This window comes from Eschscholzia californica, unplaced genomic scaffold, assembly GCF_041429995.1.
Source record: "Eschscholzia californica isolate CP2 unplaced genomic scaffold, dmEscCali1.0.p SCAF_5, whole genome shotgun sequence".
In the NCBI taxonomy this organism is placed as follows: Eukaryota; Viridiplantae; Streptophyta; class Magnoliopsida; order Ranunculales; family Papaveraceae; genus Eschscholzia; species Eschscholzia californica.
This window is the reverse complement of record NW_028238472.1, coordinates 52,718,728-52,741,110: the sequence shown is the minus strand read 5'-3', so window position 1 is coordinate 52,741,110 and position 22,383 is coordinate 52,718,728. Positions and strand designations below refer to the sequence as shown.

Here is a 22,383-nt window from a genome sequence, read left to right as displayed (position 1 = left end):
CATACACATATTTATTGTTGATAAATAGTATAATGTTGGAGATTTGGACCATAGTTGATATTAAAGTTAGACCCATCAATTTCAAGAGACAACATTTGTCAGTAGTCTTACATTTTGGTTTATTATATGCTCCCTCTTTGACTGTCATAAATCAAAAGCTCCTCATACAAGTATGGGCATGATATAACACTAAATCGGTCGTGGTTTAATAACCAATCCACTTCAATGTGAGGTCCACTTCAATGTGAGGTTAATGAACTAGAATAGAATGCAATTAACCAAATTTTCGTTCCTATCCGCTCCAAAACATGTTTCAGTCTTGAAAAATATAGTAAATTAAGTTATCACTGAGCAATCATCTGAATCTACATCTTCGTTTGTATCGCCTGACACATATGAACACAAAATAAATTTAAATTAGTCATTCATAAAAATCATAATCAAACCACCAAAAAAAGAGTCAGACTCAGGTGGTCAAACCGAAATCAACTTTTAAAATCTTTTCGTTTCGGTTTAGACTTCAAGTCAGATTTCAGATCTGACTTGGATAAACAATCACTAGGTCTAGGTGGTGTTCTATTGCTCCACCTCCCTCTTAAAGTCGATGAGAAGATTCACGTGAAAACAGTTGATACGCTTTTATTTAAAAATGACCAAAATAACCTCAACTAAGTAAACACGTGAAACAAGGAAAGGCAGGTAATGAACTACCAGAGAAGGGGTGGTGGAAGTGGGACCAGGTAAATAATTTTGTTATTACAATTTAGTACTATATATTAATTTATTTGTTAACACCTCCTCCTAGTTCAAGTAATTTTAAGTGTACCCTTTGATGTCCGACCTTCTAACAAAACTTGATTAAGTTAAATATTTGTACATCTTAATTCAAAGATTAGTTAGAAATATTCAAATCCTATTGTTGAGTCGTTGTCGATTGGGAACCGGTGTTTTTATAGTGATAACACAAGTATAAGAGACTGTTTTAACACAGATAAAAATATGAATTATCTCAAAAGAGTTATCATCTTCTGATTTATTGATCAACATGCATAAACAAATCTCTTTAACCAAACACTCGGAAAGGTTGTTGGTTTAGATATAACAAAAGTTGAGAGTTTTTAGTTGTATCGTATTTAACTATATCGAAGCATTACCTAATTTTGTCTTAGTTATATCACAAACTACCTATTTTTATACAAATTATGTGCATTTATAAAAGAAAAATAACTTATTTTTTTTTTAAACTACCCAAGACCTCTGTTAGGGATCAGAAGTTCAAAAACTTGAGTAGATACATCAATGCCCTTATTTTCATGTCTTTTTTTTTTTTTTTTTAAGGTTATTTTCATGTCATACAGCATAATTGGTACGTTTAGTTTATCAATAAAGATTATAATTTTTTGTAGTCTTCCTTATTAATGTACTAATCATCTATCAAGTTTCAAGATTTTGTTTGGTCAACCATGATGCTTGACTTTTCTTAGTCCATGTACCTCGTTAGTTTAGCAATTGATTGTTGACTAAGTCTTCTTAGGTGATGTTTTTTTCATACAATTTGACTACCAATAATCATTGACCCATTAGTAAGATGTGATAAGGATGATAACTGTCGAATTTGAACCCTTACAAAAGCATACCTAAAGTCTAATTAAAGTAGTGAAGATAAATTTTATCTAACTATTTAATTTATACTTTTAATAACTTAAATTCAATAATTATCGATTTCAGTTCCACTGGGGATCAAACCTCAAACTCCAAAGATTTTGTAGTACATGCAATACCAATATCCTATTACAAGAATGTGATATACTCTATCATATATAATATAGTACTAATAATTTTTAAAATATGACATAGCTTTCTCTGTTTCCTCATGTCTGAAAATTCAGAAATTTCCTTCTCAAAGTAGTATTCTGCAAGTAATAAACCCACATGTACTTCATTTCCAAGAAAATGATAACAATTTCAACAAAAAAAGGAAAATGATAACAACATTTTAATTTGCAAAAATTCCCCATTTTTATCACCAATTTAATTAATAAAATTCTCTTTCTTTCTTCTCTAAGAAACCAAGTGATTTTTAGGTAGAAATTTCAAAACAACAAGTTCTTTAATTCTATCTGAGAGATCTTTCTTACCCAAACCAAAATCAGGTGAGAAAATCAAAAATATTTTTAAAACTTTCATGGGTTTTAATTCAATTTCAGTTTGGGTTCTTCAATTTACTGTAATTTCTAATTTTGAACCAGAAACAGAGGAAAATTGAATTGCTAAAATCTTCTCTCTCTCTACTCTCTTGTAAGAGACTAAAAGGTTTACATGCAGTTGACAACTAAGAAGAAGCTCAATTAGAGGTGAGAAATATAATTTTAATTCTATTTCTTCAACAATCTTGGTCCTAGTTTCAATTATTTCAATTTGATCTTCAAAACAAAGTTTGGGGTTTTTTTCTACTTTTTCAATCATCTAGGGTTTGTTCTTATGATTCACACTCAAAAAAAGAACTTGACACTAATTGCTTTGGGTAGAACTAATACTTAATAATTGGGTGTATGTTGTTTTCACAAAAAAGTGACATTTGGGTATTTTCGATATCAAATTTTCGAAGATCTTGGTTCAAAAACCCAAGATCATGCAAGTATTTTAAGGCTTGAATTTGGTGTTTTTGAATTTCTCTAATTTTCTTCATGTAGTTGACCTTGTCAATGATTTTTTTTTTTGTTTCACAGAATATGCCTCAAAACAGCATGAAATCAATTGTTTATAGATCACTAGTCCATTGTGATGATCCAAATGGAGTTCAAGAGACAAATCGAAGATCCAAGAATCGCCATACTCAACGAACAACTTCGGGTTTGAATTCTTCTTTAGTGCACAAAGAAGAAAGAAATGAAAGAGCATTCTTCTCTAAGGGACCAAGTGAAGAATTACAAACCCCATCTTCATTTCAACTCCTAGAGGTATCTAGAGGAGCTCACAACTTAAACCAAATGATTGAATCATGGTCGAACGGAATGCCCATTGACGGGCAATCCGGTGATATTGCTAGGGATCTTTTGAGAGGTGCTTTAGATCTGCAAGAGTCTTTAGTCATGCTTTGTAAGTTGCAAGAAGCTTCTAAATTCATGTCGAATTCGAAGAGAATACATGAACTTAAAGTAGAAGGAGAAGAGGATCGGTTCGATGTTGTAAGAGTTGAGTCGTGTCGATTTGCAGAAAGGAGTTATCCACAAAACCCACGATTTTCCATTGGTGGATCGTCTTCTAGGAAGTGCACGGAGGGGCTCAAGAACGTTATCAGAGAGAGTCTTTCGAGGCAGAACTTGTTGACAGTCTCTTCAACCGAAGATAGTTCTTCTGTGAATCATATGAAATATGAATCTGTTTCAGAGTTCCCATCTACAAGTTCAACTCAATCTTCAATGGTTTACTCGGACGATATTAACTCTGTTGACAGTTCTGTTTCTTCTTCGGTAGCGCAAAAGGAGAAGGCCAAATCCCGGAGTGTGATTGCTAAGCTTATGGGTCTAGAAGAATTCCCTACTGAATCAGTTCAAATCCTTCCGAAACATTCATATAGTGAGAAGAATTCAAATTACCGAAGACCCATTTCCGATATTGAAATACCAAAGGCAATTAGGAAGCCTTACTTTGTCAACCGAGAGGTAGATCGTAAGAGAAGGACACTGAAAGAAATCATCGAAACGATGCAATTTAAGGGGATTCTAAAGAGAAATAGTCATGTCGATAGACTTAAGTTTGGGGATAATCTTCCCCAAACTTCCTCCTCGAAACATTCGTCGGATGATGAAATACCACCTATTGTGATCATGAAACCTCTGAATACGGAGCGAAAAGGGTACAAGTTGGGAGAACTTTTCCGGAAAGATGAAGCTTCATACTCAAATGAGGAACCTATAAAAACCGAAGCAAAAGATGAGCCTCCAAATCAAAGGTTTGTCAAGGAAGAAGAATATGTTGAGCCAAAAGAGTTTCTTGGGAAGCCGAAAACAAGCATGAAGATGGCATCTAAAACACTACCTCACAAAGACTTGGAATCGAAAAAAATGGGTCGGAAACTAGAAACGAAAAGAGAAGTCCCGACTAGAAGGTTGATTCGAGAAGATGGGAATTTAATGTCTAATCATATACTAAGAAAACAAAGAACGAAAGAAACAAAAACAACAGAAGAAACAACCATTACCCGTACAACAAAGGGTTCCGTGGCTCAAAACCACAAACCACATAAAGCAGAGAAGCCTAACAAAGTAGTGGACAAAATACGAAAGACATTACCACCACCTGAGAGAAGAAAACTAGTACAGACCGCAACTGCAAAAGCATCAGCTGCAGCAAGATCTCTTGACCAAATCAGAACAACCTTGACAAAGACGAGAAAGCTTGATAAAGGATCGATCATCAAAACTGATATTGTCGCTCAAAATCATATCTTGAAACGCTCGACGAATAACGTTTCACAGAGTTCCCTTGATCAAAGTAAGAAAAGTCGAACAAGAAAACCCAAAACTATAAATGTGAGTGATTCTTCTTTGGATGCTTCAATTGTGAGTCTAACTAATGGTTTATGTTTTCAATGAGTTTATCCTTGAAATACTCTTTATTTGCAGACCAATAATGGTGTCAAGGAAGTCGGGGTAGTATGTAAATCGAAAGTCGTTTCTTCAACAACCAGTGGTTTGCCTGCTGATCAACTGCTAAGAGACGTGCAAGCACATAGAGTTCAGTTTGAAGGTAGCTTCTTAATAACATGAACTTTGAGTTTGACCTCTTTTGATATTGATGATTCGTTGTTTCATATAAGCTATGGTTAGTATGCCTTTTCGAAAACGAAGTTGACTGTCCTACCACTTCCGCCAAAGAGCATATTCATAACGAAAACGATATTTGAACTTATCATACGGTTGCTTTTATGTCTTTTTGTAGATTACAAAGAGATAGATACGACGATGCTCGCCAAAACTACAGCAAAAACTGATTGTCCTGACAGTTCCATCGAGTTCTCAAAAGAATCAGAGCAGATGTACAATAAGAAAAAATCACACCCCACAACCGAAATCGATCTAAAGAAGTTTTTTCTAAGTAGCCCATCTTTCCTGATCTGTGCAGAAGATCGTTTCGATATTGATACAAACCAAGCACTTGGTTTTCAAGCAACAATATTAGAAGATAATGGGATTATCAGTACAAGATTGTATTTTGACTGTGCAAATGAACTCATGGAACATAAAGCCCGTTTAAATAAACGGGTACCCGTTCATCCTCTCACAAAGAACCGTCCGGATAATCCAAGAATTCATGTATCACTAAACGGGTTGGTGGATGAAATCATCGACGAAATAGAGATTTTACGAAGTTATAATACGGTTGATGATGGTGAGATTATTGTACCAATAGATAATGTGTTGAAGAAGTTGGAAAATGACTTGAAGATGAAAGAAACGATGGGAAATGGTGGATGGGATTTAGGTTGGAAGAATGGGTTTTCTGTGAGTGAAGTTGATGAAGTAGTATTTGAAATGGAAATGGAGGTTTTAGATGAAGTGATTGATGACTTCATTATAGACCTTAGGTTTTAACAACATAAAGACATATCTTGGAGTATTATTAGTAGATCTATATGGGTGATTAATCGGTAATTTAGGGCATTTGGATCCCGAATATATATTAAGTAGTTGAATTTTTTTCTTTTTGTGATTTCATATTGGCCATAGTAGGAGTCACTTTTCAGTTATATACACCAAAATCACCCCATAATCTTTTGTTCTATTTTCGTTAACCCTTTTCTTCATCCTCATTTCCATCTTCATTGTCCCCATCACCACTCTTACCATCTCTCTTCTCTCCCTCCTCTTCAACTTCGTCTCTATGCCTTCTCTCTCTGCTCCTCTCTCCCTCCCCTTCATCTTTGTCTCTATGCCTCCTCTCTCCGCCTGAGATCAGAGGGCTGACATGAAGGAGAGATGCTACGCCTTCAAAGACGCCCTTTCTGCCCATTTTGAGTGTGGATACAGTCCCACACTCCCACCATGCCGACGGAATATCACAACTTCCTTAATTAAAGCTCAAAACGTAGCGGAACGGATGTAACTATGGTGTAAGAGCATTGGAATGTAAATAAAAACAAGGTGAAACTAAACTTTTTCTTCAAAAAGATACAATGAGTAAATATACCAGTATTAGAGACATGATAACTAAAACAGCATTCGCAATTATAGATAGAAGTTTCTCGGTTATAACTAAAACAGAGAAATGCTAAAAACATATAACTTAGCTCTCAATAGATCACATACAAGGAAGCCGTTTGTGCCTTTAAGTGAGATTTCTAATAGAGAGAGTATCATCTGTTGATGATTTCTTAAGCAGCTGCGACTTTCTGAGCTTTGTTTGATCGCCCCACCGGAGAATCATTCCTTCTTCGACCTCTAAAGTTTCTACCGCCCCTGCAACATCATAGACGTCGAATTAAGCATTTCCTTTAGATGATATAAGAAAACCATACAATCCGGAAGGCAAAAACAAAGTCGGCCATGATAAAAGAAAGAAACACAAAATCTAGATCGATAACACACCTTCCTTGGTTGCCTTTACCATCCCGGCGTTTCTCCCTACTGCCACGGAGTAAGCTCCAATAATCTTTCTCAGCGTCGCCTGTGTTTCAAGCTCACAAAGTGTTAGTGAAAATGTAGATCCGCTGTAATGGCATCTTATGAAATCAGGTTTTTTGTGGAAGTGCTAGAACCATTCATCTGAAATTATACTCCCTATTGGTAGTTTGCATTTTATATATTTAGATACAGCAAATGAAGCATACCAGTCACTGCTTCTAAGGAAGCCGAGTAGTTCTTTTTCACGATTATGCCACCATCAACTTGTGAAGCAGCAGCACAGGCCTTTTCAGCTGCTTCTGGTTCTTCAAAACGTATGTATCCTGATTCTGCCCCCATTGTGTAGTCAACATACTTCACAAATGAAGCAAAAAAACAAATAAATTCAGGTCAGACCTTTACTTTACAGGAAGAAAAGTTATAGGAGCCAAGGGAGGGGCCAAGTTGAAGCAAAAACACGTCAAAATGGGATTAAGGGAAAATATATTAATAGAAATTGTAAAATACCTTGATTGTTCCAAATTTATGGAGAGCACTCTTTATATCCTCACGGAAAACGATATCTTCCTTGTCTTTGCTGACAGAATCTGATGGTTTCCCTTTCACTGCGGTCTTCTCTTCACTCTCTTGATTTTCATCTTCACCGGACTTCTCTTTGCTCTCATCAACACCATTACTTGAATGTTTTTCTTCACCTTCTCCTGTGGGTTTCTCACCTTCGGTTTCCATTGCCGAAGATTCTTTGTCACCGCCATCTAATATATTCTTGAGCTTAAATGAAACAATTAAGCCTTTGGGATAGCTGTACCATTATAAAAACCCAACATCAGAATAACCTAATCAGGCGAAATGTAGTAAATGAAAGGACCTCAAAATGTGTGGCTGGGTTGAGTTATATCGTAACACAATCACTCAAACAATCTGTAAAGAGGGGACCTACTATGTATCTGAGTTGGAATCGGATTCTCTACTAGAACGAGTTATCTCAAATTCCGCTGTTGTTTTTTCTCTTTCAGCATCATAATCTTTCCTGAATCAATAACAAAGAAAGATAGGAAAAATTAAGATGTGTAATCAATATTAAGTACTTAATTAATAAGCACTTGAGGAACTAATAAGACACAAACCTAAACAAAATTTGGAATTTGAAATATTTGGTTTGTAATAGTAGAGCATGACGATATGCACGTAATGTATGAGAACATCACAAGGAGAATTCAACTAAGGGCTTCAAATAAAGGTGTCTCCTTTCTAGTAAATCAAACCAGTACCAAGATCAAGAACAAGACAATATTATAGGTTTTTGAAAATGTGACGATATTATAGTTACCCCCTTACTTTGGTTTTAATTCAAGATCAGTGCCACCATAAGACAAGCTTTGCTTCAAAATCTTTTCAACATCTTCTTCTGTTGAGAACTCAATCAAACCGGTCCCACAGAAAAACCTTTTGTCTGCAACATGACGAGGTAGTCTGACACTGGTTACCTGAAAAAGCACATAAGTAGTCAGATACGTAAAGAAAGATGTTACATGGACAGTGAAACATGATAACACAAGCACATAGAAGAATAACTTCAACAGTTCGTATTATATATCTCAACGTAGTTCTAAATACAGCACCGAGAAATACTTCTTAATAGTGTTCACTAAAAACACTTCAACTCAAAGGGTTTTGCGCAATATTACAATTTACAAACATCAGTGGCCTATTAGTAGGCTAACCCAGCTAGCCTACTCATAATTCCCCTTTGGATGGCCTAACAAGTGAAGAAATTTTGATGGACACCAAACAACTCGGGAACCTAGTTTATGACGTGAACCCCTTTAGGTGAAAAAGCTTCACAGGCTATTTTAGTTAACAAGGTCAAAACACGGACATTTTACGAGGAAACCGTTGTTCCTTCAGAAAATTTACAGTATTGTACCGACAATAACAAAAATATCATGCCCTACTTAAAATGACGTCACTTGTTCAGGAATCACGACATTGAAATAACAACAGAATGGGCGTCTTACGGACAACAACCTTCCCTCACGAGTGATGCAATTACTAATCAGAACACATTGGATTTGGAAGAAAGATCTTCACAAGGTCAATTAAAAGCAACATTTCCTAAGGCAAATTATAAGCTCTCCCCAGATACCCAAATTTGAAATTTCTAACCTAGTTCCACAAACAGCTTAAAACTTAAGCGAGGAATTGAGGCTCAGTTACAAAGGAAATTGGGGGTTTTCTATTCTAGCCAAATGAAAATTTTATTCAGATTCGGAAAATGAAGCTAGGATACCTCGCCAAATTGACCGAAAAAGGATTCAAGCTCTTCGCGAGTAACGTCATGCTGGAGAGGCGAAGCAGCAATAGTTTTAGCATCGATTTGGTTCAAAACTTCTGGTTTTGGAAGCTCGGAACGCCTACCAACCCTTTTCCCTGAAAAGAAAAAGAATAAGAAGAAAACCCCACATTTTAACATTAACCAAATGATTGAAGTGATGAACAAAAAAGAATGAAACCCTACCATCATCAGAAAGTTTGAGAAAAGTAGATCCTTTAAGGGTTTCAGCAACAGATTTCAATGTTTCTTCTGATATATCTTCAGGCTTCTTATCCCCTCCTAACCCAAGATGAGTTTTCATCCGAGTAAATGAACAAATCAAAGCCAAGCTCACCACTAATAGTTTTTAGGGTTTCAGTCAAGACCAACAATTCATATATCTAGAGAGAGAGAAAAGAAAAAAGACAATCAAAACTAGTAATGAAATGAAAAGGATACATCCATCTTCACTCTCACTAATCGTTTTCTTGAGGAATTCATCTTTGGGAAGACTACTATCACCAAAGTAAAACTCAACCTAAGAACAAAAAAAAAAAAATTAAAAATCAGATCTTTATCAGATCAAAACATCAAATAAGTAATCGGAGAAAAAACCCAGAAGTTGAGATTTTAACCTGACGAATAACTTTCTTCACTGTTTCTTCGTCTAAGGAGTGAGTCGCCATTGTCGTATAGTTCCTGGAGCTTGATAAACTCAATTAAAGAGAGAGATAGAGAGAGTAGTACGGTTAGGGTTTTGCACTACGCCAGTACGTGGTTGAACTCCTCCTGTGTTTGGGAAAAAAAAAGAGGGAAACTATATTTAGCGCCCGGTATCCTTACGATCAATGTCCGCCGTACGATTATCCTTCAGTATCGCACGTATCTTAGATGTTGGGGTCTTCTTTTTCTTTTTTGTTGATGAAGTGTTGGGGTCTTACTATAGTCGTAGTTCATCCACTCCCAAAATCCAAAGGTCCTACATATAGACGATGAAGGTGGAAATCTCACATTTTTTTGTTATGTCATCAAGTTCGAAAATAGTGATATTAAGTTAGTTTTGATGGACTTTACGGTGTATGAATTGAGAATAGTTTCAGGATAGTTATAAACATATTTTATCTTTATGGCGTATCAAAGCAAATGCAAGTCGAAATCTCCCATTTTTATGGTGTGAAGGTCGAAATCTCCCATTTTTTTAGTGCTTCTTCGAGCTCACAAAGAGTGATATGAGGGTAGTTTCGATGGACTTTAGGGTGTATGAATTGAGGATAGTTCCATGGCAGCTATAAACATATGTTATCTTTTTATTGTGTACCCAAGCCAATTGGGTGTAAAATGTATGAGTGGAGTGGGAGGAGAAAATAGTATGATTACCAAAAACAATTCTAAAATGTGATTCCTAGTAAACACATTTTACATTTTCGTTTGCAATTTCCCTCTAAAAAAGAATCATGTTCCGCTTGAAATGTGATGTTGTTACATTTTCCTATACCAAAACAATTACTACATGACACGTAGTAATAGCACTCAACGTGCCAAACATGGTCTTCATGGAGAAGCAACAATCCAACATTTTCAAGTCATCACTTATGGAGAGTTAAGCAAAACTTAATATCGAAAACAAAACTTAATAGCACTCTTATCACATTCCAAACCGAATTTGAGTTTCTCATTTCATACCTCCAAAGCATTTAAGCATGATAAACCTTAATTTACTTCTCAAGATAATACAAGAATTTTTTTTTTTTAAAAAACATCCAAAGTTCCAATCATGAAGAAGGAAAAGATATGAAATTTTAACATGAAGTGCAAAAAACATAAATCTCTAATCTTTTAGTAGAATCATTTCGATTAATTATGAAATACACAAGAGAATACATTTATATAGATTATGAAGATACCAGTTTCCATGTTTAATGCCCCCAACAAATCCGAGATTTACTTCTATTCATGTATAAAAATGAATCTTAGCTCAAGCTAGGTTTTTCAGCGTAGGCGTACGAGTTAACCAAGCCCTATTATTTTCATCCCACTCTTAACATGAATTAATGAAGACCCTAGATTGTTTCTTTTTTTGAGTCAAAAGTACTAATCAGAGTCTCGTGGGTTTTGTCAATCTGATGTTAGAAAACAAAACCTAACTTGGTATTAACCTGTATTAATGTAGACTTGACTCACATAAAATCTTCCTCCATTTCTTGGAGAGACTTGCTTGTAGATGCATTTTGTTTGTTCGAAGTCATGTTTTCCGAGACCATCAAACCCTTGTAGCTCCGCATCTCTGCCTGCCGCTCCTTTTCTAGCCTCTCCATTTCCTCTCGCCGTTTCTGTCGAGGGTGGGAAAAAAATCTGCCGAGTTAACTTTTACAATGTTTAACTACAGGAAGTTTCGAGTCAAGTACTCGCATATCTTCTTAGCTAATTCAGTAAAAAAGAAAAAGCATCTCCTTAAACCTTCTCAAGCTCATAAGCAAATATATAATGGAGTCGACCAAGGAACTTACTTTATCTCTCAATACGACTTTTTTCTCCATCCTTTCAGCTGCATTAACATCCTCCCACTCAGCTGCTCAAATGGAAACATATAAGTTCCTTATAACACCACCAGGGCGTACAAAGTTAGACTAGATGTTATGATTGATTTTGCACAAGTACACTAACAAGAATCAAGACTGAGCACGAAAATCTGTCTCTTGTCTGTATTCATCTGGGTCTTTCTTGATAGTAGTTTTTTTTATGCCTTTTCGTGAATTTAGTTCTATGATCAAGAGATAGAAAAATTATGTCATCCATAGAGACAAACTCAGAGTTCAAAGAATAACCTTTTAAGTCCGTCTTTCTTTCCACCTTGGTCTTGTTCAATCTGTTAATGACATCGTTTATGCGCTTCTCTACTCTCACAGTCCGGACCTACGACAAGTACAATGTTCTTACTTGATAGTCTTAATCCGAACAAATTTGCTAACACGATATATATATATATATATATATATATATATATATATATATATATATATATATATATATAAACCGATGAATATCATAATCCCATAAAGAATAAAGATAACTCCAGGAGCCTAACCGTCTTATGATTGTGGAACCCAACTTGTCCAACATCCATGGAAGCAGTCTTCTTCAAATTTTGCCAGGGGGTATAAACGACATCAATATTATTCAACTTGTTGCCTGTCAAGTGACAAATGAAAATCAAGTGTGTCAGCCATTCAATCACAAGAGGGAATAAACTCAACAAAGTTGAGTATCAACGAATCAATAATAACCTCGTTAACACTTCTAAACGTATTCATGATCTTAATAGAGTATCCTTTCCCCATTTCCCCGGAATTTAAAGGCTCATGTTTTGAGTAATGTAAGTTACATGATAATGGTATTGAATCGTTCAACTCTTGTCTAAGCAAACGGCTACTTTTAACTTCAAAAGACTTAATTTTTTCCTTTTCCCCGGATACCCTTATCATCTAATTACGATTTAACGATCACGAAGATAAAGATCTCTTAATGCACATTAAGAACATCAGACAAATCCCGTTATTAAGTAATTCGACTTACTTGATAAACTACAAAATATTAACCTAAAAACAGAGAAATCAAATGAAACTTGCCTTGAATGGAATTAGCTTTCACAAGTTGAACACAATCTTCAAGTACACCTTCACTTATATCATCCATTGTTTGCCCTTTATTCAACCTTAGATAAACATGGGCAGATGACATTTTATCCACATGAAACCTGCAACAACCACAAACAATCACAGAAGTTGAATGAACTTCAAAGATGCATACATGAACAAGCAACTCAAATCAAACCCTAGTTTTCTTTTTCAAAACCTAAATCAAAACCTACGTTTGTGTTCATCCAACTCGCCCTTCTCGTATGTGGGACTATTCTCACACGCCCCCTCACGTGTCGGGCGTTCTTTGAGCCTAACACTCGTCTTTTTTTCTTTTCGGGTGACGTGGAGCACGTGTGATTTTTAAACCAATGATGTGTAGGCCTAGCTCTGATACCATGTTAAGTTTGTGGTCATCCAACTCAAAACCAAGTAAGTACCAATGAGGTGAAAAGACCTAGACAATAATATACTCTTGATTGCTAGATCGCCCTTCTCCTGTGTGGGACTATTCTCACACCCTAGTTCTACTATTTCTCTAACCATAACTCATGGATCTTAAAACCATTTCAGAAGACAAAGTTTAAAGACAACAAACCACAAGAGACCAATATGACAATAATTGTCAAATACTACAGCCACAGGAATACATGATTAGGTCAATTGAATTAGGGTTTAACAATACCATAAAAAGAATTAGGTCATTTCTTAATTTGGGTAAAAGAATTTGATTGAAAATTTTGGGAGAAGTATTACCAGATGTCTTCTGGGAACCCATATTTGATGAGGTCTTCGTTCTCATGCTTATCAAGTCCCATGAAAATAGTGAAATCACCAGCTTCTGGTCGAGCTTTGAAGTAAAAAACCATTTTTTTCCTTCTTCTGGTAACAAAAATAGTAAATTAGGGTTTCTGATTTGTATAACTAACAGAGATAGAAGTTCTGTTTATAATCAACTCTGTCTATCTCAGAACTAGACAGAGAAAGTTAAGACACGTGGGGAAATTTATTCCCCAACTAAACAAATATCTACTCTCTTCCGTTATCTGTACCTAATGTCTTTTAAATTCAGATCTGACTGGTCTGAATGATTTAAAATGTAACTTAACTAAATCACTGCTCGTACCGATTGTAAGTTTATTTGAGTCGGACATAATATAAGTATGAGTAATGAGTTTTTTTTTTTGTCTAAAATAAACTTTAAATCACAATTGGTCCTCTACCTAACATACGTCCGAATAATGAATTTGTGGTAAAAAAATAACTTTAGTTCAGGTCTGACTAGTCTGAATGATGTTAAATGTAACTCATCTGAATCATTGTCTGGACTAATATTTTATGTTTATTTGAGTCAGACATTAAGTCTGAATAATGAGTTTGTTATCTGAAATAAATTTAAGTGACTATTATTCATCTACGTGAAACAAGTCACATTCAAATAATTCATACGTATATTAGTACAATCAATTCTAGAAAAATCAAAAGAAAAACACAAAATTGTTGTAAGATGTTGTGGATCAGCCTTCCGGACTGCTAGTGACACTGTCCGGTTTGGTACACTTGGGATTCACGATTTTAAAGACCTCATTAAGGAGGGGTGCTTAAACTCTTAAGAGAAGCATCACACTCCATGTCGGACTGCTTTACAACAAAAACGACAATACAATCTAATTTTGGCTACACCAACAAAATCAAACCGAACTTGTAGATTTATAGTTTTGAAACCATGTTGTTTTTCAACTCAGACTCAGGTTGAAGATTGAAAACCGATTAAGTTCGGCTAAATGGTTTATTGTAATGGAAATATCATGTGAGGATAGAAAACTGTTTTATCGCCTTTTCTATAAACAATGGGCGGAGCGGATTAAAAAAATCAGTCCACAATAAAAACACCTCCCGCCATTTGTGATCAAATGTCTTTAAGACGTGTGGGTTCGGATTTAGGTTCGGAATTAAATCCGGTTACCCGAACCTACTTCCGAACCACCGCTTGTTCGTTTTTTCCGTTACAAAAATCAGATCACCAGTCAGACCAGTTCTTTGTCTCTGTTCAAACATCAATTTCCCAAATCTAGAAAAATGAGTTAGTGAGAGAGAAAATTCAGCCTAAAATGAAGTAAATTGAAGGGTATAAAGATTGAACTTAATTTCCCCAAATTGATACTCCAAAAATTTCTAGGGTTTTGGAAAAGATGATGATGAGAACAAAATCAGATTCAGATGTAACAAGTACATTATCACCAATATCATCATCACCATCAAGTCCAAATCTTAATAATAATAAAAGGGTAGTTTATTATGTACAAAGTCCATCAAGAGATTCACATGATGAAGATAAATCATCATCAACACAAGCAACACCAATTTCAAATAGTCCAATGGATTCACCATCACATTCTAGGGTTTCTTCTTCAAGTAGATTTTCAAGTACAATTAGGTCAAAATTGAATAGGAAAAGGAACAATAATTATCACCATCATCATCTTCATAAAGGTGGTGGTGGTAATTGGCTTGAATGTAATGTGATTGAAGAAGAAGGTTTATATGATGATCTTGATGATGATTATTATGATAAAGGGTTTATTCTTAGATTACAAATTTATGGTGGGTTGTTCATCTTTCTTCTTCTCTTCACTCTTTTCTCTCTCATCATTTGGGGTGCTAGTCGACCTTATTATCCGCGAATTTTTGTTAAGGTATGTTACTTTATCTGACTCGTCTGAACGAAATGAACCTAAAATCTGCTTAAATCAGTTATTCAGATGAATAGAATGTCACTTGTGAGGAAAAAATAAATATTCTGAAATTTAATTCGAGTCAGGTAAAACTTTGAGTTAGATTTCAGGCCTAATTTTTAAAAATAAAAAAACGAGGTGATGTTTCAATACAACCAGATCTGTCGTCAATAAAGTTTTGATAGACCCTTAGATTTTTATGATATAACTAGGACATAATCATGATTCATGGCAAAAATACAATAATGTGACATTTTGATTTGACATGATCGGGTATCCAAATACTAGGTACATGGCACACTTATTTTTGGGCCTTGATGATTTTGCATGTGCAAGTGGGGCGCATATTTTTGCCTGAGTAGTGATGTCAAACAGGTCGGACCAGATCAGAATGGGTGTGCGACCTAACGAGTGTAAAGTTGGCCCAGAACAGGTTGGGTCACCCGGCCCACTTGACACGTATGATTTTTACTCGGAGCAAATTTTGATAAATAGTACACATTATTACGAAAAAAACATATAAATTTTTTGTGATGTAGTCCGGTTAGTTTTATCTTTCAATTTGTGCATATTCGTTGATACTCGAGAAGAATATAGTTGTGACATATGGTTTCATTGCAGAGCTTATCGGTGAATAATTTCTATTTTGGCGAAGGATCAGACTTCACTGGTGTCCCAACAAGGATGATGACAGTAAATTGTTCACTAAAGTTAAGCGTTTATAATCCTGCGACATTTTTCGGCATTCATGTCAGCTCTACTCCTGTCAAGCTCCTCTTCTCTAAACTTACAGTTGCAACTGGACAGGTGCGAATTTTCTTCAACATATTGGTTTACTTTCAACGTTGAATATTAGTTATTCTCTAGAGTACCAAATCACATCGACCTTCTACAACCACATACATAATGTAGCTAGACGTTTCAACTGGTCGGTTTTGATTTTGGTGTCTTAGTATCCAGAACCAAAGTTATTGTTCGGTACTAAAACCGTGGTATAAGAGCCAAGAATCAAACCCCACAATATACTAAGGTTGTCATTTTTAATGAAGTTGTGATCTTGTTTGGAATTTGTAGTTGGAAAAATATTACCAGCCTCGAAAAAGCCAAAGAACAATATCCATAGCTATAGAAGGAGCTAGTGTTCCTTTATATGGAGCAGGGGCAAGTTTGGCACAGTCAGACAACAATGGCGTCGGAGTTCCATTGAAGATAGAGTTCGGTATTCATACAAGAGGAAACCTAGTAGGAAAGCTAGTAAAGTCGAGGCACAAAAAACTCGTAACTTGTCCAGTGGTGATCACTTCTAGTAACACGAAACCGATCAAGTTCAAAGCTAACTCATGTACATATGAATGAGTTTTTCTTAGATCCATAAGAAGCTAGAGGCAATGAGTTTATCTGAGAGGTGGCAATCTTTGTCTTACTTTGAAGATTTTAAGCTTGTTCGGTAATAAGTAAGAGAGATTTCTAGTGAAATTTCTTTCATCTTCAATAGGGTTTATATTATTGTTATCTTTTGTAGGTACAACATGCTTCTTGTACATAGGGTTATAAACTAAGTTTTGTCGTGTGCCTTCCGGCCATGACCTTAGTAACGTAATGTGAACGACTACGATAAAACCCTAAAATCGTATTCGCTACGTAAGATGTTGGGAAAGTGCAAGTTAAACTACATTTCCTCTTCCATATATAGGTTTATTAATAATTGCAATATAATGCATATTATAAATGCAAAATAAGCTCAAACAATAAGTAGATAAACTTTTGTAGGAGCTTGGGAGCTTTTAAGGAACATTAACAAAATACAACCATAAGAGAAGATCTAGAGAGATTGAGAGAAAACTAAGATTGGCACATGTCCTCAAAACCTAAGTAGTCATGATTTGATATCTCTTTCACCACTTTCTTTATGCCATTCCCACCTGTTGAAAGAATCACCAATAAACTTTCATTATGTACCATATGTTTTTTCTTCAGAATTCTGAATTGATTCGAGTCAGATTTCAGAAAGTTTATTTCTGTTAGATTCATTTTAGTGAGAATGATTTAGATTTAGAAAATGTAAGAAAAACACCAACACCACCTAAGAAGTATTTCGAAATATAACTCACCAAGCAAGAGTGCACTCATAAAGATGGTGGCAGCAAGAATAAATATAATGAGAGATGCCCTTCCTAAAATCTTGATCACCTTTCTTACTATAAATTGACCAGCCAAGGCAGCAAAAGTTGCCCAACCTAGAAAATATGCAGCTACATAACCCCCACAAACCAATACTCATTATAATAAGTTCAATGCTTGGGAAACTAGTAACAAACCCATGAACAAATTAATTTTCGTTTTAATAGATTCGCTCACCGTACGGTACTGGAAAGCGTTTTAAAAGATAATATTCTATCGCGCCCATAGCTGCTGAAAATACCATGGCAAAAGTTGCCGTAGCACTAGATACCTGTATCAGACATTTTTTGAAGTCAAATGGATTAATTCATGCTAGTAAAAAATCGACGTATCATTTTGTATTTTCTTGATGAAATATTAAAGGCTAGATTCATTCGGAAAGAAAAAATAGGAAATTTATGGAATGAACCTGAGGAGGGACGCCGAGTTCCAAAAAAATAGGACCCAATAGAAAACCTCCACCGAGTCCAAGCAGACCACCAATAGTACCCGCCAACGTTCCAAGAAAAGCACAATTCATTAACTGACGCGCTGTCCATTTCTTGTCAGCTCCTCCCATGGACTTGATAGTCTTCGTTCCCTTATGCAAGCCAACTGCCTGATACAAAGTCACTCCGACCGAAATAGGAACCTAAACAATCGCAAAGATAAAAAAATTTATAATCCGTTCTAGATTCACACTCGGTTAGTTTAAAAATTATAGAGCGCGGGAACAAAGAAGGAGAAGAAACGTACTTGGAGCATGAACAAAACCCAGTACACACTTGAACAGTTTTTCACCTTTATCTGTGTCGGACAAAGTATAACAAATTACTAAAACCTCGAAGTTTCATAGGTATTATGAGAATATTACACGATCGAAACATAATATAGTATACCTTAAAGATTTGAATGAGAAGAAATGCGACCCAAACGAGAACTAAAATGCCCAATTCTTTCCAAGCGATATTATCAATGAGAGACACCTGCGTGTAAAATGCAGCCAAAATATAAACATTATCTATTTGGAATGTAAATGCAGATAAACGCCGATCAATTTTCAAAATTTTTTCTTTATAAAAAATCATAATCTAATATCATATGTTAATGACTAATAAGAAAAAGTAGTGAGGGAGGGAGGATTCTCATAAGTTAGTTAGGGCAAACCTGTTTTTTAGGTTTAAGGGCATCCCCTTGCTCAGACAAATGTTCAGCAACTAATTCCCCACCCATAGGACCAATACCTTCACTCCCAAGAGCAGATAAAACCTGCAGAATTCCTTTAGGAAATTAGTCATGGAGGAGTGGAAATAACATAAAAGCTAGGGTTTTAGTTGAGAGGGAAAGAAACCTCAGCTTCTCCAAATTCATCACTCTCCATTCCATTGTCATCTGGTGCACTTGGCATAGTTGAATTATGATTCTTCTCTTCATTCCCATTGTTTGCAGCTAATATAAAATAGCAATCAATTAAAATTGTTAAATATTATCCCATTGGGCGGGTCTATAGGCGCTTCGAAAAAAAAAAAATCTGCAAGCTCGCACGTCTCTAGCACTTTCCGTGGGTCGCAAACGTGTGTGCATCTGTGTTGTTCAAACCTAGTATAGATTAGGCCCTGTCAGAATGCCCTTGGACTACCCAGTCAGTGTGGGCTCTTAAGAGTAAGGCGAGCCTAGACTAGACAAATTTGGCAAGGGCGTGTTGACCTATTAAATTTATCACAAGATGTATAATTCATGATTTTCACTTATAATGAAAATCGAATTCGAGATCTTATGGAGTGAGTGTCCAGCCATTACACGAAGTAGTAGTGAACACAGTATTAGCGAAACAGAACAAGGTTCTTGTAGCAACAAACCCCAATTATTTTATCAGCTCGAATCTTAAGTTTAATACTACGATATCAATATACAAAGCTCACCATTCAATAATTCTTTTTTTCTAGCTGCAACTTCCTGAAATTAGAAATGGGAAGAAAAAAAAAGTATCATGAGTTGCTAATGTATTTGCTTTTGTCAAAGATTTTGAAGAAAAAAAAAATCAATTCAATTTATCAAGAAAATTTGGATAATAGGATGAAAAGTAGTTGTAACCTTCTTTAAGATAGTTTCCTTTTTCCATGTCTCTATACCTCTCATAAATGACATGCTTGATGTGCCTATATAATTTCATATACATAATAACAAAATTAAAATTACTTCATACCCATAACACAAAAATATGATATATGTATATAAATAAAATGTAAATAAATTTGAGGATAGATTGAAGAAGAATAGGGTTTATATATATATATACCAAGAAACATGACAATGAGAAGGATGGTAACCATCCAGTCAGCAAGGATGACACTGAGAGTAACTCCAATACTTATTCCAAGCATAAGCATAGGTTGGACAAGCATAGCTAAATCATAATCAACAAGTGGCATATCAAGTGTTGGATGTCTTTTCTTTAGATTGTAGTACACTGTTGAAGCAGCTGCACCTGTTATCATACCTATATATAACAACACCATAACAAACTTCCTTTCAACAATAAGTAATAGCATGGGTGCCTAGCTATAGGCCCCAATTCTTGACACTGCCGGTGGTCTCGGACTGAACAGTCTGAGACCCACTGACACAATCATCGGAAGGCACTCAAACTGGACTAAGTCTCATGTGTCGTTCAAACCCAGTCTGTGGGGGCGCGAAGAGTGAGGCAGGCGAAATTTGAAAAGGAAGGGAAGGTGATGCTTTTTCTTACTCTGTTTATCTTTATCTGACTCGTCTAAGTTTGACTAATTTATTTTCCTCTAAAAGACAATAATCACCTTAGCTTGCTATTTTAAATCATAATATCTTAATTTACACTTATTTTATGTCTGATTCAAATGGATCCAATACAACCATAGTCAGATATTTAGACAAACCAGACACGGAGCGCAAGAATTTCAAACTCTTACATTTAGATATGGGAGGTGCACTCTTTGCATCAAATCCAATAATAAGAGAAAGCATGGGAACAAAAATTCCACCACCACCAACTCCTCCAACACTCCCAAATGCAGCTCCAATGATGGCAATAATTGTACCAACTATGATTCTCCACCCAAATTGCATGGGCTGTTTAATAAAATCAAACAACTTAATTAGAATTTAGAGTACTTTGATCTCAAAATTTTGATATTAACTTGATCACAAACTAATAGTATATAGTAAGCGTACCGGCCAAACATGTACATAGCTCTGCGCTGTCGGTTTCCATAAGAAGTTCTTTATTTTGTCAAGCGTACTCTCATCGATTTCTTCGTTTATTCGAGTATAACTCGATAATTTTTCTCCATATCTCAAACCTCGATCAGCCGAAATAAAAATCGAAAATGAAAGTAATATGAATACTAAAATTGGTAATATAAGTCTAACAACTTCTTGATTAACTCTCCCTCTACACTCACCCATTTTTTTTTCTTGTTCTTTTTTGCCTTTTCCCTCTTGGATTTTTTTTTTTTGTTTGTAGTAGAGGGAATGTGGAATTTTGGCTTATTGGGTGTTGGAATAAGAAGGAGAATGAAAGTAGAATATAAATATTATTTGAGCTATACATTAAGGGTAGGTGACACTTGTAGGTTGGATTTATCGAACGACTGATATTTCATAAAACGAATATTTTATCATGCAAATTATACTATTTTTCGTTAAGATCATGCCGTCTTTGAAACACCAATTCATAGAAATCGCCTTTGAATCATCTCCATGCAACAATCCAAAAAAGAGGCATGATATAAAATGGTACCAAGGTATGACTAGAAATGATGATAAAAAAATATGCTAAAATGAAAAGTATAGTAGCCATTGACTAAAGTATTAGAGAACAAATAACAACTTTTTGTTGAATAAATCAAAAGAAAGTGACATTTTTATCGGCCCGTGACATGCCGTACACCGAGGTTCACAAGTGTATCACTAGAACCAATTATATAAGATCTTCGACTTGATTAGTTTAATTAATGTCTTTTTAGAAAAGAAAAATAAAAGAAGCAGGTTGATTGCAGTAATCAATCATACATCATGAGAGTACAAAGTGTAATGCCCTAATGAGGGATTATTCAACCTTGTAAATGTCTTCTATTAAACTGTGAAACTCTGAAGTACCAAAGACAAACAATAATGTTGACATCTTAGAAGGTTAATATGACAATTTTATAAGACGTTATCAACATGATAGAGATGAAATCTCTCAAAGCTAATATAGCACCAGAAGAAAGAATGAGGAACGTTTAGCATGTGCATGCGGATAAACTTGTGGCGTCAATATACTAATAGTTGGTTTCGAGTTGAAAAAGCAGAAACTTTATCATACTGACGACCACCTTAGTTTAGCGTGGAAAGCATACATCACGTTGGATATTTGAGCCGTTTATGCTTTTTGTGCCTTGTTGTACGGATAGGGCACACACTGCGCTTCGAGAGCTGCGCTTCGAGAGCTGCTATGTCAGCTCATTTATCGTGCATGCCATCTTCTTGCCTCGGCTAAGAAGCCTAAGCGTTGCATTTCGTTAATATTTTGGGGTCTTCCCCACTTCTTGAAAATAAGATTTTAAAAAAGTGAGAGTTTGAAAATTCTATAGTAGTAGAGCATGATTCATGCATGGCTCTTATAGTAAGCAAGTCCAAGGTGATTTAGGTTAAATGTGGTAGGGAAGTTTTAAAGGCGACTCTCTTTAGTGTCAGCGGCAACTCCTTCCTTCACACTCTCTTTAGTGTCAGCGGCAACTCCTTCCTTCACAAACTTCGTCTCAGATTGCCATTAACACTTACTTTGAGGAAGGCACCATTAGCACTTACAAGGGGCTCCATGAAAACTCCCCAATATAGTATTTATAAGATTCTACAAGAAGTCCCATGTTGGCCCTACCAGATCGCAGCCT

The 22,383-nt window shown here is 35.5% G+C and overlaps 5 protein-coding genes across 9 annotated transcripts; 2 read left to right on the top strand and 3 right to left on the bottom strand.

Moving 5' to 3' along the window:
• The first annotated feature begins 1,793 nt into the window (after positions 1-1,793).
• LOC147540534 (uncharacterized) lies at positions 1,794-5,791 on the top strand. Of its 5 annotated transcripts, XR_015224953.1 has the most exons (6): positions 1,849-2,153; positions 2,250-2,354; positions 2,730-4,535; positions 4,629-4,752; positions 4,945-5,653; positions 5,694-5,791. XR_015224953.1 is itself a non-coding variant. In XM_086639316.1 (5 exons), exons 3-5 carry the CDS (start codon positions 2,733-2,735, stop codon positions 5,595-5,597), a joined length of 2,580 nt encoding a protein of 859 aa, XP_086495442.1. In that variant the 5' UTR covers positions 1,813-2,153; positions 2,250-2,354; positions 2,730-2,732; the 3' UTR covers positions 5,598-5,705. The 5 variants fall into 5 exon arrangements, 3 of the variants coding, with proteins under 3 accessions (XP_086495441.1, XP_086495442.1, XP_086495443.1); XR_015224952.1 differs by having other exon boundaries at positions 1,794-2,354; XM_086639316.1 differs by having other exon boundaries at positions 1,813-2,153; positions 4,945-5,705.
• Positions 5,792-6,147: 356 nt separating this feature from the next.
• Positions 6,148-10,221, bottom strand: LOC147540533 (la protein 1-like). The gene is made up of 10 exons (XM_086639318.1): positions 9,576-10,221; positions 9,400-9,478; positions 9,145-9,297; positions 8,917-9,056; positions 7,965-8,113; positions 7,567-7,656; positions 7,134-7,428; positions 6,833-6,980; positions 6,591-6,669; positions 6,148-6,461 (listed from the first exon to the last, which is right to left on the bottom strand). Exons 1-10 carry the CDS (start codon positions 9,624-9,626, stop codon positions 6,377-6,379), a joined length of 1,269 nt encoding a protein of 422 aa, XP_086495444.1. The 5' UTR covers positions 9,627-10,221; the 3' UTR covers positions 6,148-6,376.
• Positions 10,222-10,774: 553 nt separating this feature from the next.
• Positions 10,775-13,610, bottom strand: LOC147540532 (uncharacterized). The gene is made up of 6 exons (XM_086639319.1): positions 13,332-13,610; positions 12,567-12,694; positions 12,026-12,129; positions 11,766-11,853; positions 11,448-11,509; positions 10,775-11,270 (listed from the first exon to the last, which is right to left on the bottom strand). The coding sequence occupies exons 1-6, from the start codon at positions 13,442-13,444 to the stop codon at positions 11,118-11,120; spliced, it is 648 nt and encodes a 215-aa protein (XP_086495445.1). The 5' UTR covers positions 13,445-13,610; the 3' UTR covers positions 10,775-11,117.
• A 1,007-nt stretch (positions 13,611-14,617) lies between these two features.
• Positions 14,618-16,996, top strand: LOC147540531 (uncharacterized). The gene is made up of 3 exons (XM_086644050.1): positions 14,618-15,271; positions 15,932-16,117; positions 16,385-16,996. The coding sequence occupies exons 1-3, from the start codon at positions 14,768-14,770 to the stop codon at positions 16,664-16,666; spliced, it is 972 nt and encodes a 323-aa protein (XP_086500176.1). The 5' UTR covers positions 14,618-14,767; the 3' UTR covers positions 16,667-16,996.
• Positions 16,969-21,996, bottom strand: LOC147540530 (sulfite exporter TauE/SafE family protein 3-like). Its single transcript, XM_086644049.1, has 13 exons — positions 20,681-21,996; positions 20,419-20,578; positions 19,770-19,970; positions 19,565-19,629; positions 19,393-19,426; positions 18,822-18,919; positions 18,638-18,739; positions 18,370-18,456; positions 18,227-18,277; positions 17,901-18,122; positions 17,669-17,762; positions 17,422-17,562; positions 16,969-17,232 (listed from the first exon to the last, which is right to left on the bottom strand). The coding sequence occupies exons 1-13, from the start codon at positions 20,912-20,914 to the stop codon at positions 17,153-17,155; spliced, it is 1,569 nt and encodes a 522-aa protein (XP_086500175.1). The 5' UTR covers positions 20,915-21,996; the 3' UTR covers positions 16,969-17,152.
• Positions 21,997-22,383: the final 387 nt, after the last annotated feature.